The sequence below is a fragment of the Sturnira hondurensis genome, unplaced genomic scaffold (assembly GCF_014824575.4).
Source record: "Sturnira hondurensis isolate 20B ecotype Veracruz unplaced genomic scaffold, ASM1482457v3 Scaffold0021143, whole genome shotgun sequence".
Classification (NCBI taxonomy): domain Eukaryota; kingdom Metazoa; phylum Chordata; class Mammalia; order Chiroptera; family Phyllostomidae; genus Sturnira; species Sturnira hondurensis.
This window is the reverse complement of record NW_028093774.1, coordinates 7,132,302-7,146,240: the sequence shown is the minus strand read 5'-3', so window position 1 is coordinate 7,146,240 and position 13,939 is coordinate 7,132,302. Positions and strand designations below refer to the sequence as shown.

Below are 13,939 nucleotides of genomic sequence, written 5' to 3'. Positions count from 1 at the left end.
TACTTTGTAGGACGACGCTCAACCAACTGAGCCATGCTGGTCAGGGTTAGAAGAAAAATATCTAGGTTAAAAAAAAATTACGCTGCCAGTTTGACCCTCTTTCAAGTTTTTTAAATACTATCGTATGGGGCTAGATAAAAACATCCCTGGCTGTTGTGGCTCAGTGGATTTAGTGCTGGCCTTCTAACTAAAAGGTCACAGGTTCAATTTCCAGTCAGTGCACATGCTTCGGTTGCGGACCAGGTCCTCAGTTGGGCGCATGTGAGAGGCAAAACCGATCTATGTATCTCTCACATATCGATGTTTCTCTCCCTCTCTTTCTCCCTACCTTTCCTTCTCTCTAAAAATGAATAAATAAAATCTTTTTAAAAAATGGAAAAAGATGAACCTTGATCTTTATTCCCTAATTAGACTTGTAAAATTAACAAAAATTAATTTGGGCTGGAGCTAGGCCTAAGTTCTAAAGCTTCTAGAAGAAAATATAGGAAGCTGCTCTGGCTGGTGTGGCTCAGTGGATTGAGTGCCAGCCTGCCAACCAAACTGTCACCAGTTTGATTCCCGGTCAGGGAACAAGCCTGGGTTGCAGGCCAGGTCTCCAGTAGGGGGCGCAGGAGAGGCAACCACACATTGATGCTTCTCTCTGTCTCTTTCTCCCTCCCTTTCCCTGTGCCGAAAAATAAATAAATAAAATCTTTTTAAAAACAAATAGGAATCTTTTGCAATTTGGGGAAGACAGATTTTTTAAGATGACATAAAAATATCAGTCATAGGGGGGAAGTGTCGAAATTGGACTTCGTCATAATTAAAATTTCTGCTCATCAAAAGACCCCATTAGGGAAATGAAAAGAGGTTGGCCACACGCTGAGGGCCGATATTTATAACATATATGTCTGAGAAGGAATTTGTAACCAGGAAACAACTCTTACTACCATAATATGTACAACTCATTTTTTTTAGTTTATTGATTTGAGAGAGAAAGAAATTTGTAGTTCCGCTTATTGATGCTTTCATTGGTTGATTTTTGTATGTGCCCTGACTGGGAATCAAACCCACAAACTTGGCGTATGGGTTTGATGCTCTAACAAACTGAGCTGCCCAGCCAGGGCCTCACAACAAATTTTTTTTAATTGGCAAAATATCTTGGATAGACACTTGATGAAAGAACATTGAGTGGCCAAGTAAGCACCTAAATGAATAGGTGCTTAGAACCATCAGTCATCGGGGAAGTGCAGAGTAAACCCTCAGTGAGAAATGCCACTGCACGTCCTCCACAACAGCTAAAGTCAAGGTCGGCAGTGCGAACTGTGGTGCAGTTAGAACCCTCCTCCTTGGAACACTGTTGCTGATTTGGTGAACACACACCTGACTTCTGATTCCATATATTCGGTCCATGCAAATGAAGCCTTACGTCCACAAGAAGACTTGCACAAAGGATGATTGTAATAGGTTTGTTCACAAACAGCCAAACCTGGAGATGACCGAAATGCCTGTCAGCAAGTAGTTGGGTAAACAGATTGCGGGCTACTCAGCAAGAAAAAGAAACAAAGTCCTGATACAACAATTTGGAAAAGTCTTTTTTCAAAAAAAGCCACACCACGTGTTCATGCTTAGGTTTGCATTTATAAGAAATTCCAGAATCAGTCAAACAAAATTCTGGCAATAGAAATTAGAGCAGCGGTTGTCTGGGGCTGATGGGGATTCTCTGTGTTCTCACCTGCGCGTCGGTTACACAGTCACACATCTGTCCGAACTCACCACATGCCTGAGGTCTGGGGATGTCACTTGTGTGTAAATTTTACCTCAACCAACAAAATGCCGAATTACTGCCCTGGATGGTGTGGCTCAGTTGGTCGGTGCATCACCCTGTAACTGAAAGGTTGCCGGTTCGATTCCTGGTCAGGGCGCATGCCTGGGTTGCAGGTTTGCTCCCCAGACCAAGCACATATGGGAGGCAACTAACTGATGCTTCTGTCTAGCATCAGTACTTCCTTCCCTCCCTTCCTCTTTCTCTAAAAGCATTGAAAAAATGTCCTCGGTGAGGATAAAAAAGTACTGAAGTATTGAGCTAGTCAATTAGGGGCTAACAGTATAATCTTACAGTTGAGCATTCCTATGTAGTAGTGAGTACATCTTACTCAGGATAATTCCAGTCAGTAGTTTGTTGTGGTGCCAGCCTTGCGTGTAATTTGTGGGCACGCTGGAAGGAATTCAGAAGGAAGGAAGCTGAGTTAACTCTCTCCTATGTGGCAGATAGTATGTTGAATGTGTGTAACTCCATTTAGTCATCACCTCCTTTGAGCAAGGAAACTGCAGCTCCGATTTGTAGTTTGCCCCGCACTGTGGCTGGGACGGGGCAGAGCTGGGGTTTTCAACGTAGGTGGTCTAGTAGCCTTTTCAAAACTGCATTAATGCAGAGAGTGATACTTACCTCACAGAGCGTACGGTTTCATTGAGTAGGCAAATTGACTCCTTTAGCTGATGTTCTCAGAATGACTGATAGATAACAAGACAATTAGTGGGACTCTTAGGACAGGCCGAGATCAGCCTGGACTGGAGTAGCTGGAAAGGGTGTCCAGGAAGAGGCTTCAAAGGCAGGTAGGGCCTGGGTGAGAGGAGGGGACTGAATTTTCCAAATGGAGAAGAAGATACAGACAGCAGAGTGGAAGCTGAATGGGGAAAATGGTGGCAGATTGGAACAAATAGAAGCTGGAATGAAGGAAGTCACTAAGAACCACTGTCAGCCAGAATCTGCTGGGAGAATTCTCATTTAGTACCGCGTCCCTAAATACCACGCGTAGCAGGCACTGTTGCACATGAGGAAACCAACTCGAAGAGGTGCGGCCATTTGTCCAAAGTCAGAGAGCTAGGAAATTGCAGAGCGGGGATGAGACCTCAGGGGGAGGGAGGGTGGTCTTTGCTCACTGTTGAGTTACCCAGGCGGGAGAGTTTGGGCTGACTCCCACGGATCAGTGCTTTCAGGTACTTTGGACCACAGTGTTAGAGTAAGAAGTAAGGTTTATATCACGTCTCAGTACTCATGCCCTTTTACAACATACAGATCTAAAACAGGTCTCACAAAATAATATCCTGTGCACTCTGATGTGACCCATTCTGTTCTTTTATTATTTTTGAAGATTTTATTTACTTTTAGAGAGAGGGGAAGAGAGGGATACATCAATGTGTGGTTGCCTTTCACACACCCCCATAATGGAAACCTGGCCCACAACCCAGGCATGTACCCTGACCGGGAATTGAACTGGCGACCCTTTGGTTCACAGGCTGTCACTCAGTCCACTGAGCCACACCAGCTAGGGTCCATTCTATTCTTTCTTTTTCTTTTTTCTTTCTTTCTTTCTTTTTTTTTTTTTTAGATTTTATTTATTTAATTTCAGGGAGAGGGGAAGAGAAGGAGAAAGAGAGGGAGAGAAATAACAATATGTGTTTGTCTCACACGCTCTCTACTGGGGACCTGGCCTACAACCCAGGCACGTGCCCTAGACTGGCAATCAAACCAGTGACCCTTTGGTCCAGAGGCCCACACTCAATCCACTGAGCTACACCAGCCAGGACTCTATTCTATTTAAATTGCAGATGTGAATCACCAATTTGATACTGTGATTCACTAATTTAGTTTGAAAATCACTTCCATAGACAACTAAAGAATCATTCTGGAGTCTTGAAAAATCAGTGAATACGGGTTTGCCTGTGGAGATACAGTCATTGGTTTCTGTGTTGGATGACTTTGGCTTCATGTAATAATTTCATGAACATGTTGCCTTTCAGCTCACCAATAAAACCTTAAGCAGTAGCAGTCAGTCTGAGTTAGAAGGTCGACTCCACCAGCTGACGGAGACTCTCATCCAGAAGCAGACCATGCTGGAGAGTCTCAGCACGGAGAAGAACGCCCTGGTCTTCCAGCTGGAGCGCCTGGAGCAGCAGATGAAATCCGCCCCCGGAAGTGGCGGTAACGGGCCTTCCATTAATATGTCCGGAGTTGACACCGGTGAAGGTAAAAAAAGAACCTCAAATGGATGTTTTGTTGCCTCAATTCTTCTTTTAAGTATATTTTATTGAGTATGCCATTACAGTTGTCCTGATTTTACTCCCTCAGGCACTCCCCACCATTGTTCATGTCCGCAGGTCATGCATATAAGTTCTTTGGCTGCTCCATTTCGTATACTGTACTGTACGTTCCCATGGCCATTCTGTAACTGCCTGTTAGTACTTCCTAATCCCCTCACCTCTTCACCCATTCTCCTTCTCCCCCCTCCCATGTGGCAACCATCTGGTAACTGCTTTTCTCTTGCTGCTTTTAAGATTCTCTCTTTATATTTAACCTTTGGCATTTTAATTATGATGTGCCTTGGAGTGGGCCTCTGCATCCATCTTGTTTGGGACTCTCTGTGCTTCCTGGACTTGCGTGTCTATTTCCTTCATCAAATTAAGGACGTTTTCTTTCACTATTTTTTCAGGTAGATTTCCAATTTCTTGCTTGTTGCCTTCTTCTGGCACCTCTATGATGTGAATGTTGGACGTCTTGGAGTTGTCCCGAGGCTGCTCACACTGTCTATTCTTATTTCTTCTTATTGTTCCGTGTGGTGGTTTTTTGCTTCCTTGTGTTTCAAATCATTGATTTGATTCTCGGCTTCATCCACTCTACTGTTGTTTCTCTGTAAATTGTTCTTTATTTCAATTAGTGTGTCCTTTGTTTCTGACTGAGTCTTTTTTATGTTGTGAAGGTCCTCACTAAGTTCCTTGAGCATCCTTATAACCAGTGTTTTGAATTCTGCATCTGATGGATTGCTTATCTCCATTTCATTTCGCTCTTTCTGGAGTTTTGATCTGTTCTTTCATTTGGGCCACATTTCTTTGTCTCCTGATTTTGTCAGCCTTCCCATGTTTGTTTCTGTGTATTAAGTAAAATTGATTTGACTCTGTGTCTTGGCAGCGTGGCCTGATGCAGTAGGTGTCCTGTAGGGGCAGTGGCACAGCCTACCCTGTCACCCAAGCTGGGTACTCGAGGTGCACCCTTCATGAGCGCTGAGAACACCCTCCTGTTGTGGTTGAGCCTTGGTTGCTGTTGGCAGATCAATGGGAGGGATTTACCCAGGCCAGTCAGCTACAAGGACTGGCTATGGCCACTGACTACCAACCTCTGCCCTCCATGGAGGATCAGCTGTGCAGGGGCAGGGTGGTGCTGCTCTGACATGGTCTGTAGCCGTCCACTGGGTGCGCAGGCCCTGGAGTTTCCCAGGTGACGCAGTCCAAGGTCAGCCCCCAACCTGTGTTTTGCCCGCAGCCACCCTGCCTGAGCTATAAAACAATCTGAGATGCCTGCTGCTTGTGTTGGGCTTGGAGATTCCCAGGAGAAGCCAAGCTGTGAGTCTAATCTGCTGCCTCTAGGGCTCACTGAATCCAGCTGTTGCTTCTTCAGTAAGATTTAGGAGCCAAGATCAGCCAGTCTTAAGGGACAGCAGCCTGTGTAGACCTCGGAGTTAGGCGGGGCAGAGTCTCTGGGAATCTCCAAGGCAGGTCAGTGTTAGCCAGGTCCTTGGAGTCTAAGATATGGCACCAGTTTACCAGCTCTGTGGAGTGGAGTGTTTAGCAAAAGGACAATGGCCTCTGCTCACCTTGATGCCAGACACTTCAGTCTCTGGCATCCCCCCCGTGTACCACTGGTGCCTTTCAAGCTGCTACCCCAGTGCTGGAGCTCAGAGGGAGTGAGAGGTGAGTCCATGTGTGGGTTCTTTAAGGGGAACTGCTTGGGGCTCCAGCAGTTTCTTCCACTCAATTCCTACTGGTTTTTGCAGCCAGAATTTGTGGGGACTTATCTTCCTGGCACTGGAACCTGGGCTGGGATGGGCCTGATGTGGGTCTAGGACTCCTTGTTCCCAAGATATTTCTCCTGAATTTAATCCACATGGATGCTGGAGCAGCCCATTCTGCGTCTACTTCCCTCCTCCCAGTCCGGACTGGTGTGGTTTCTTTAGTTCTGTAGTCAGACTTCCATTCAGCTCAATTTCTGATAGTTCTGAGTGATGGTGGTTCTGTATTTTAGTTGTGATTTTCATGCGGTTGTGCGAAGAGGCGGGCCGTGTCTGCCTGTGCCACCATCTTTGCCTTAACTTCTTATCTTGCTAATTCAACACGATGTTGAGAAGTGAAAGAAAGACCATTTTTATTGGAAAGAAGTTTCATCCAAAGAAGCACCCACTGTCCTCCAGATTCGAGGACCAAGCATGTGCTCGTTGGTACGATTGGTCGTGAACTGGGCTGTGGAACGACTGCTGCCTGTCACTGGTGCAGGACTGGGAACAGTGTGGCCTGGGGACCGACAGTCTCGTTGCTATAGGGGGACACGCAGGGGGGTGTTGCTGACAAGGCAGGTGGTTCGGGAGAGGGGCCTTTCGGGGCCGTATGATAAAATTGGCTTGAAGGGTCTTCTGTTCATCATTATGAACGTTAGAACTAAAAACAGTCATGTAAGTATATCCATGCTCTATAATTTTAATAGTGGAATCTGTATTTCTGAGATATATATTCAAAATTGTTAAAATTTGTATAAGTGTCAACAGATTTAATCCTAGAAAATCCTTTGAGTTTTTTTATATATGCTTATGGTCTGTTTTATTGATTTTTAACTCTTCATATAAATACATTTCCATATTTTATACAATAATGTGTGTATTGCTTCATAGGAATCTGTTGTAGAAATTCCATAGTTTGTGTAATGAATTCCATGTAGTTGGGAATTTAGATTGTCGCCAATTTTGTCAGTAATATAAGCAGTTCTGAGGAAAATATTTTCTGTACATCTTTTATTTTTTTAGTATAAATGATTAGCTATGGGATTGCTGGGTCGGTAGGTATACACCTGAACACTTGCTTTTTGTTGCCCAAATCGGCAGATAATTAAGTGCCTAGTTAGTGCAAAGTAGTGTTCTAGGCATTGGAGATGACAGTGGTCACCAAAAGAGACCAGAGTCTGCGGCCTGTGGCTCTGACACCCTGCTGTCGCCGCGGGGAGGAGCGCGGGTGGAGGAGACGGGCAGCAAAGGAGGCGCAGCGCAGAGGTGGTGTGTGTGCGAAGGGGGAGGGGGCGCCAGGTGCCAAAGGTGGAGATGGGGCTGCAATTTCGGGTGTCAGGGAAGACCTCGTGAAGATAGCGCTTTACTGAGTCCCGTGGGAGGTAAGATGGTGGACAGGGAGGGGAGCTACAGGAAGAGCGTTCCAGGTAGAGCAAAGGTCCTGAGGCGGGAGGGTGGCTGGCGTGCTGCAGGGGCGGCGGGGAGGCCCGGGCCGCTGGAGTAGACTGCGTGAGGGGGCAGTGGAGTAAGGTGACCCGAGGGACGTGGAGGGGGCTGTGAGGCCTGTGTGCGGACTCTTCTCCTGAATAAAGGGGGAAGCCAGCGGGAGGTCTCGAGACAGTGGCTGATGTGACCTGCATTTTAACAAGATACCTCTGGCTGCCATGTCCGAAATAGCCCTCAGAGAGCTAAGCGTGGCCGCAGGGGATCAGGGAGGAGCCGTTGAATTAGTGCATGTGAGAGAGGATGGTGGCTCGGACCAGAGCAGGAGTTGTGGGGGGTTGTTTAAAGGCAAGTTGCCCCATTTGCTGGCAGAAGGAGTTTGACAGAGAGAAGGGATTCGAGGTTTTGGCCTGAGCAGAAGGAAGCATCGAGTGGTCGTGTTCTGAGATGGGCAAAGCTGCGTGCGGGTGAGTGTGTTGGCAGCAGGCGCAGGAAATCAGTCCCATGGCCCTGGCGTGCTGAGTCGGAGACGCGGTTAGACACCCGCAGGGAAGTGGGACGGGCGGTTGGACGGGGCCAGAGGTGCTGGTGTAGAAGGGGTGTCAGCCACCCTCTTACTGGTGCAGGGTTAAGTGTCCATTAACACTGACTGTTGGCGACCTTTGGTATTTATAAACTTTAATTTTTGCTAATTTCAGAGAGAGATAATTTTTCTAGTTTTTTAATTTTAAGGATTTAGAAGTTTAAACCTTTTATAATCAGATCTATCTGTTACTTAATTCCGATTTTATCTTTGGCTGTAATATTTAGAAAGTTGGCCCCGAGAATTTCTTTCACCTGTAATATGTATATTCATCTGTAGTTTTGTTAGAAAGTTCATTTTGGTGTCTGTACATCGATTCATTATTTTCTTGTTTGACAGGCACTCGTCTGCGAAACGTTCCTGTTCTTTTCAACGACGCAGAGACCAACCTGGCAGGCATGTATGGGAGGGTCCGCAAAGCTGCCAGTTCCATCGACCAGTTCAGGTAGGCCGTGCCAGTGACGGCGAGTGACGGACCCTCGGCTGTTTCCATAACCTTTCCCAGTGGTTTCAGTCATTGTGAGTCCCGTCAGACGGAGCTGGTGTTTAAAGTGACATTTGCCTTTTTCCTTTTGTGATATTTCAGTGTCCTGAAATATTTTATTGAAGATGATTAACACTGATTGTTTCTCTTCTTTCTGTAATCAACTCTATTTAGAAACTCATTACATTTCATTGAGAAAGTATCATGTACATGCATCCATTTGAGTGTTTTATCTCATTACTTTGTTACATAATTAGAATCCAAGGTGCTACTAATGAATAGTACTCATTGTAATGTTCTTTATATTACATAAATGATACATAATTTATGTCACATATATTTATAAATAAACATTACTAGTAGATATCCATCTTATATAGAAAATGTTTTAAAGTTCAACCAGGAACAAAGAGCAGACCCCAGAGAGCCCCGAGCAGCCGCACCACTGCCGCCAGCCCTGTCACCAACACAGCCCGGGAGGAGCCACCACGGCCGGCCCCGGTCACTGTCCCCGCGGTTGTGAGCAGTGAGGCCAAGACCCAGCGGCCGCCCTCCTCGGCACTGCCAACATCAAGCCAGGCACCACAGGCAGTGGTGGCCTGGGTAGCCTCCTGTCGGTGGCTCCTGGCTGTGGGGACAAGAAGGTCATCGCAAGGAAGGTTTTGGCAAAAGTCAAGTGGTTCGATACAAGAAACAGAAGTGGCCTCCTCACCAGGGAAGACACCGAGGGAGATACCGAGGAAGACACCTAAAGAAGAAGGGCTCCAGGAAGTGCCCCCACAGTGTAGGGGGGGAGACTGGAGTCCGACACGGTTGGAGGAGAAAGGTGCAGGGACAGCCGACGCCACAGCCCCGGTGGGGTTGCCGTGCAAGGCAGTAGAGACGCGGCAGACCGTAAGCGTTGCACCATGAGCGTTGTGGACGCTCTCCACGTCGCAGGCATCCTCCATGCAGTTACCCGCAGAATTACCGGGAGAGTGAGAGTGGAGAGACTGAGGGTCTGAGAGTGCTCCCGACAGCCGGCCCAGCTGCACCGGCCCTGCCCACCTCACTACCTGCGGAGGCCCCGTGGGCGTCTGCCACAGAGTCCCGTGCAGGGAGACCGGATGGAGGGTGTGACAGCCGGGGTGCGGGAGAGTAAGGAGACCAGTGAGACAGACTGTGTATCGAGGCCACACATGCGGTTCCGCAAGGGCCCTCCTGGACGAAGACAGCATAGAGAGGACAGCAGCGAAGATGAGGAAGCTTGAAATGAGCCCCAAGGTCAGCAGCCACCTCAATGTCGGTACCACTGCAACTTCAGTCACCGTCACAGATGCCCAGAAAACCCTAAACCACAGGTGGCAAAGAGACAGAAGCAGCCGATCCACCTTCATCTGCTCCGGAGGCAGAGCAGGGCGGGGCTGAGTGATGCACACTTAGAATCTCTACCGTCATCTGGTTTAGTTGTCCAACAAGGAGAAACAAACATGGAATTTCAGCAACGAGACGTGAACGGAGCCGGGGGCTGCAGACCTTCCGTGCTCGCTCTTCGCCCACAGACCGGATAACTAGACCTGTCTGCATTGGCTGTGCGGCGTGGGGTTTTTATTGCTCTCACCTAGAGACCTTTCTTCTTGGTAGTGACCAACATGTGGGGTTTTTGTTTTCATTTGTTTTTTAAAAAGAAGCGTGGTGTTGCTCAATGCATCTTTAAAGCTTTTTGAATTGTTTCATGTCTGGTCAAGTTGAGATTTTTAAGAACCTCATTTTTAAATTTGTAATTAAAGTTTACAACTTGATTTTTTTTAAGTCAACAAACAGCAAGTGTCTGTCAATAAAAGTATTAAGTAAGGAAGGGAGGAACTGTTTCCTGTCTCTTGACCACGTTGCCGTGCCGCCCTCGGCAGCATCACACCCCACTGGCCAGGGCTGGCACTCGGCCGAGTACTCGCCTCCTTCAGCCAATGGCCTGGTGTGGAGATGGACCAGCGCCTGCGAGCTTGATGGCCGCAGGGCTGGGTGTCGCAGCTTTTGCACATGCAGGTCCCTGTGTATTTCAGACCTGGAACCCCCTGCCGGGGTGGCCAACCTTTTGGCATCTCTGGCCCCCCAGAAAGAAGAGTTGTCTCGGGCCACACATTAAATACGCAGACACTAATGAAAACAGATGAGGAAAAAAAGGTCTTAAGTAACTTGACAATTTTGTGTTGGGCCGCATTCATAGCCGTCCTGGGCTGCGTAAGGCCTGGGGGCTGCGGGTTGGACGCCCCTGCCCAGACCAGGTAATCACAGAAGAAGATTACAGCTCCTGGCCTCTCACCCCACTGTGGAGGAGGGTTTGAACCACAAATGAGTGGGGAAGAAGCCAGTCTCACCTTGGGGGTAAGCCGTCTGCTCAAGGCCACAATTAGAACAGCTCACAGGAGAATCATGATTTTGAACCACCCAGTTCAAGTCGGGTCTCCGTACTTAGCAACCAAAATACATGAAGCCAAAGACTTGCTAGAAGAAAGCACCAACCACTGACTGATGCTAACGGACTGCTCGGGAGGACAAGGGAGGGGCTGACAAAACAGAGTCCTGCCGACACAGTTCACCCAAACCACAACCGTCATGGTCTGGATACACATGCTAATGGCTATAGATAGTGTCTGCTCCACTGTGAAGTGGTGTCGTAATAGTAGGCTAGGAAGTTGTCTTTAGTATCTCTTAAAGGAAAAGATGTTTTAAGTTTATTTATATCCTCGATGAAGTTCGTGTCTAAACATCCTACTAAATTCTTTCGTCTTTTAGTGTGTACGATTAAACACAGTTTTGGTGAAGCGCTGCATGAGAGAGCAATCTCTTCTTACCCTTCCTGCGTCAGACTGGAGCTGTGGGGTTAGAGATGAGGAGGAGGGTTTACCACGTGGGTGCCCGGAGCCATGGACGCAGGACACCGTAGTCATCGTCCCCAAATTAATATGCACACCTGTCTTAACTAGGCGTTTATTCAGCTTACATAATCACTTTTAGAGAACCTGTGTGTAGGGCACTGTGCTAGTGGCAGCAGAAGAAGCAGAAAGAGGAGAGAGGTGTGTTTGCTTGGATCTGTATCCGTCTTGCCAGGGGAAAAAGTGTTAAGAGATGTGAGTCGCAAGGTCCTCACATCATGTATTGCCCCTCTCACTTCATTTAAGTGTTTACGTTGAAGTGTTTACTTGAGTTTCTATAGTTCTGTGCCTTTCAGAAGCAGGGGTCCATGCAAAAACCTTCATATTAGCAGTTTGCAGAGTCATTCCAACCAGGCTCTTTCCTAATTGTGTTTTCATACTTGCCTTACGTTTTAGGAACTTCTTTAGTTCTTGAAAGAAACACGATTTAGAGAGGGAGGGACCAGCTTAACAGCTGAACCCAAGTAATGGTAAAGGGTTTGTTTGCCTTGTAGTGTTTCTGTATGATTATTTCAGGTAATTATTTAACAGTCTACTATAAATTAATCTTTTGTACAGTGGCCACAGAACTAGTATATAAATAAGTGAAGTGGGGCCTGGCTGGTGTAGCTCAGTGGATTGAGCGCGGGCCTGCGAACCACACCATTGCGGTTCGATTCCCAGTCAGGGCACATGCCTGGGTTGCAGGCCAGTTCCCAGCAGGGGACTCATGAGAGGCAACCATACATTGATGTTGCTCTCCTTCTCTTCCTCTCTAAAGACAAATAAATAAAATATTTAAAAAAATAAGTGAAATGGTAAAAACATTGTTATATATTACCACAGCTGGATCTGCCGTTAGTCACACTCTCTTCTCTCCTCTCCACCCTCCCCACCATGTTTGCACAGCATCCGTCTGGGAATTTTTCTCCGAAGATACCCCATAGCACGAGTGTTTGTGATTATATACATGGTAAGTGAACCTGGTTAAAGAAACAACGCTGCGTTTGATTTTTCACTAGTTTTTTTTAGCTGCTGGTCTTTTTGACTAAGAGTTTAGCAATCAATTTGGGTAATTAAGTTTTTTTCCCTTAAAATATGCAAGTGAAGTTGACCATTTGCTATGTTTAAAATATAAATTGCCCAGCAACTTTCCCTATAGTAAAGTTAACTTCAGTGCAGTTTAAGTTACCTCTCTTTCTAAGCTCTCTTATGATAAAAATACAGTACAAAACAATTAGCTTCATTTTTATCTTGATGTAAAGTTGCTTTCATGTGTTTTGCTTCATTTTCTAAAAAGATCTCAAGTTTGACTTATATTTTTTGGATTTCTTCACTCTAATCAAATGGTTACCATAGTTGGGGACGCCCTGCACGTGTCCTGTGAGCCTAAAAACTCACTCACTGTTCTGAGTGGGGTGCTTAAAAGTGATGGAGTTGAATTAAGACAGGCATTCTTTTCTTCAAAAGAAATAAAAGCATACTTAGAAAGAAATTTCTCTCTGATCCACTAGAGGGTAGAGTTACTCCTTTAAATAAGAAGTTTTTAAGGAGAGGGGGATGGAGAGAACAAAAGGAAAAAGATCGAAGGGCCTCAGAAAGGATTCAGAATATGCCCACATCCAGGCCGACTTCCCAGGTGTTGGAGGCCGAGACACGCACCATGTCCACAGCACGAGACGGGGCGTTGCTCACTGCTGAGGGGAAGGCCCCGGGAGGTGGGGCCTCCGCTCATTGCCGCGCCACCCCCAGGGAATTAGTGGGACTGTGCCCCTGCAGGTCCCGTGCTGGATCCCAGGTCACCTCCAAAACCGGACACCTTATCCCTGCCAAGCATGTCATCCCCTCTTCACCACAGCACGGCCAAATCCCGTCCAAACACCACCGTAACTGTCCTTAAAAAGCCTTTCCAGCCACTCCGTGTGTGTCCGGTAGTTCTACCCTTGCCGCCTACTCTGTGTTATGATCAGCCGTGGGTGTGTGCGCTTGTTACGAGCCAGTGGAGGACCGTTCTCCTGGCTGAGCAATGTGTAGGCATTGTAACTGTTACCCGCCATCTACTGGACGTAGTTTCTTTGTCAGTGACCCAGTAACCGTCCCCGAGCCCCCAGAGGTGCAGACCAGTGCTAGCCGAGGGGGTACAAGACAAGTAGGTCTTGTACTTCCCGCCCCCACGCACCACTCAGGAGGCCTGTGGTGAAGACCGAGTTGCTGGCTGATCCACAGATTGCTTTTTCCTTCTTCAGGCTTTGCTCCACCTCTGGGTCATGATCGTTCTGCTGACGTACACACCGGAAATGCACCACGACCAACCACATGGCACATGAACCAGGTCCCGCCGTTGCAGGATTGGTCACCGTTTCCCGGATGTGGGGTCTGCACAGAGGTCAACTGCTAAAGTTCCTGAGGAAGGCGCACGAGATTGTTTTATCACTACGAGCTTTTAACTTTTTAAGTTATTATACAAGGACTCTGCTACTTAAATCAAATCTGCCTCTAACTTTCCTTCCAATGGTAAGAGTTTCTAAGACACTATAACAAGTCAGTGCCGCTCTCCGAGGCCAGTGGTTCTGTGTGTGTGTGCGCGCACACACGCACACACATGGAGACACGGGGTGGCTGGCCTCTGTGCAGACCAGCCTGTATGTTAGGTGACACTCGTTATGGGTGAAAATCAGGGAAATTAATTGTATTTAGTAATTTAAATAAAATCTTTGCTTTTTGATAA

At 47.0% G+C, this 13,939-nt stretch overlaps 1 protein-coding gene and 1 pseudogene across 1 annotated transcript in view; both read left to right on the top strand.

Annotated features, from left to right (window-relative positions):
- GOLGA5 (golgin A5) overlaps nucleotides 1–13,939 on the top strand; it is a 40,586-nt gene extending 26,647 nt beyond the window's left edge. Inside the window, exons 10-13 of the mRNA XM_037031192.1 lie at nucleotides 3,784–4,009; nucleotides 8,173–8,278; nucleotides 12,121–12,184; nucleotides 13,458–13,939. Of these exons, the coding sequence (XP_036887087.1) occupies nucleotides 3,784–4,009; nucleotides 8,173–8,278; nucleotides 12,121–12,184; nucleotides 13,458–13,538 (477 nt within the window). The 3' untranslated portion in view covers nucleotides 13,539–13,939. The remainder of the gene's footprint in view (nucleotides 1–3,783; nucleotides 4,010–8,172; nucleotides 8,279–12,120; nucleotides 12,185–13,457) is intronic.
- On the top strand, nucleotides 8,681–10,424 carry LOC118976954 (Y-box-binding protein 1-like; annotated as a pseudogene).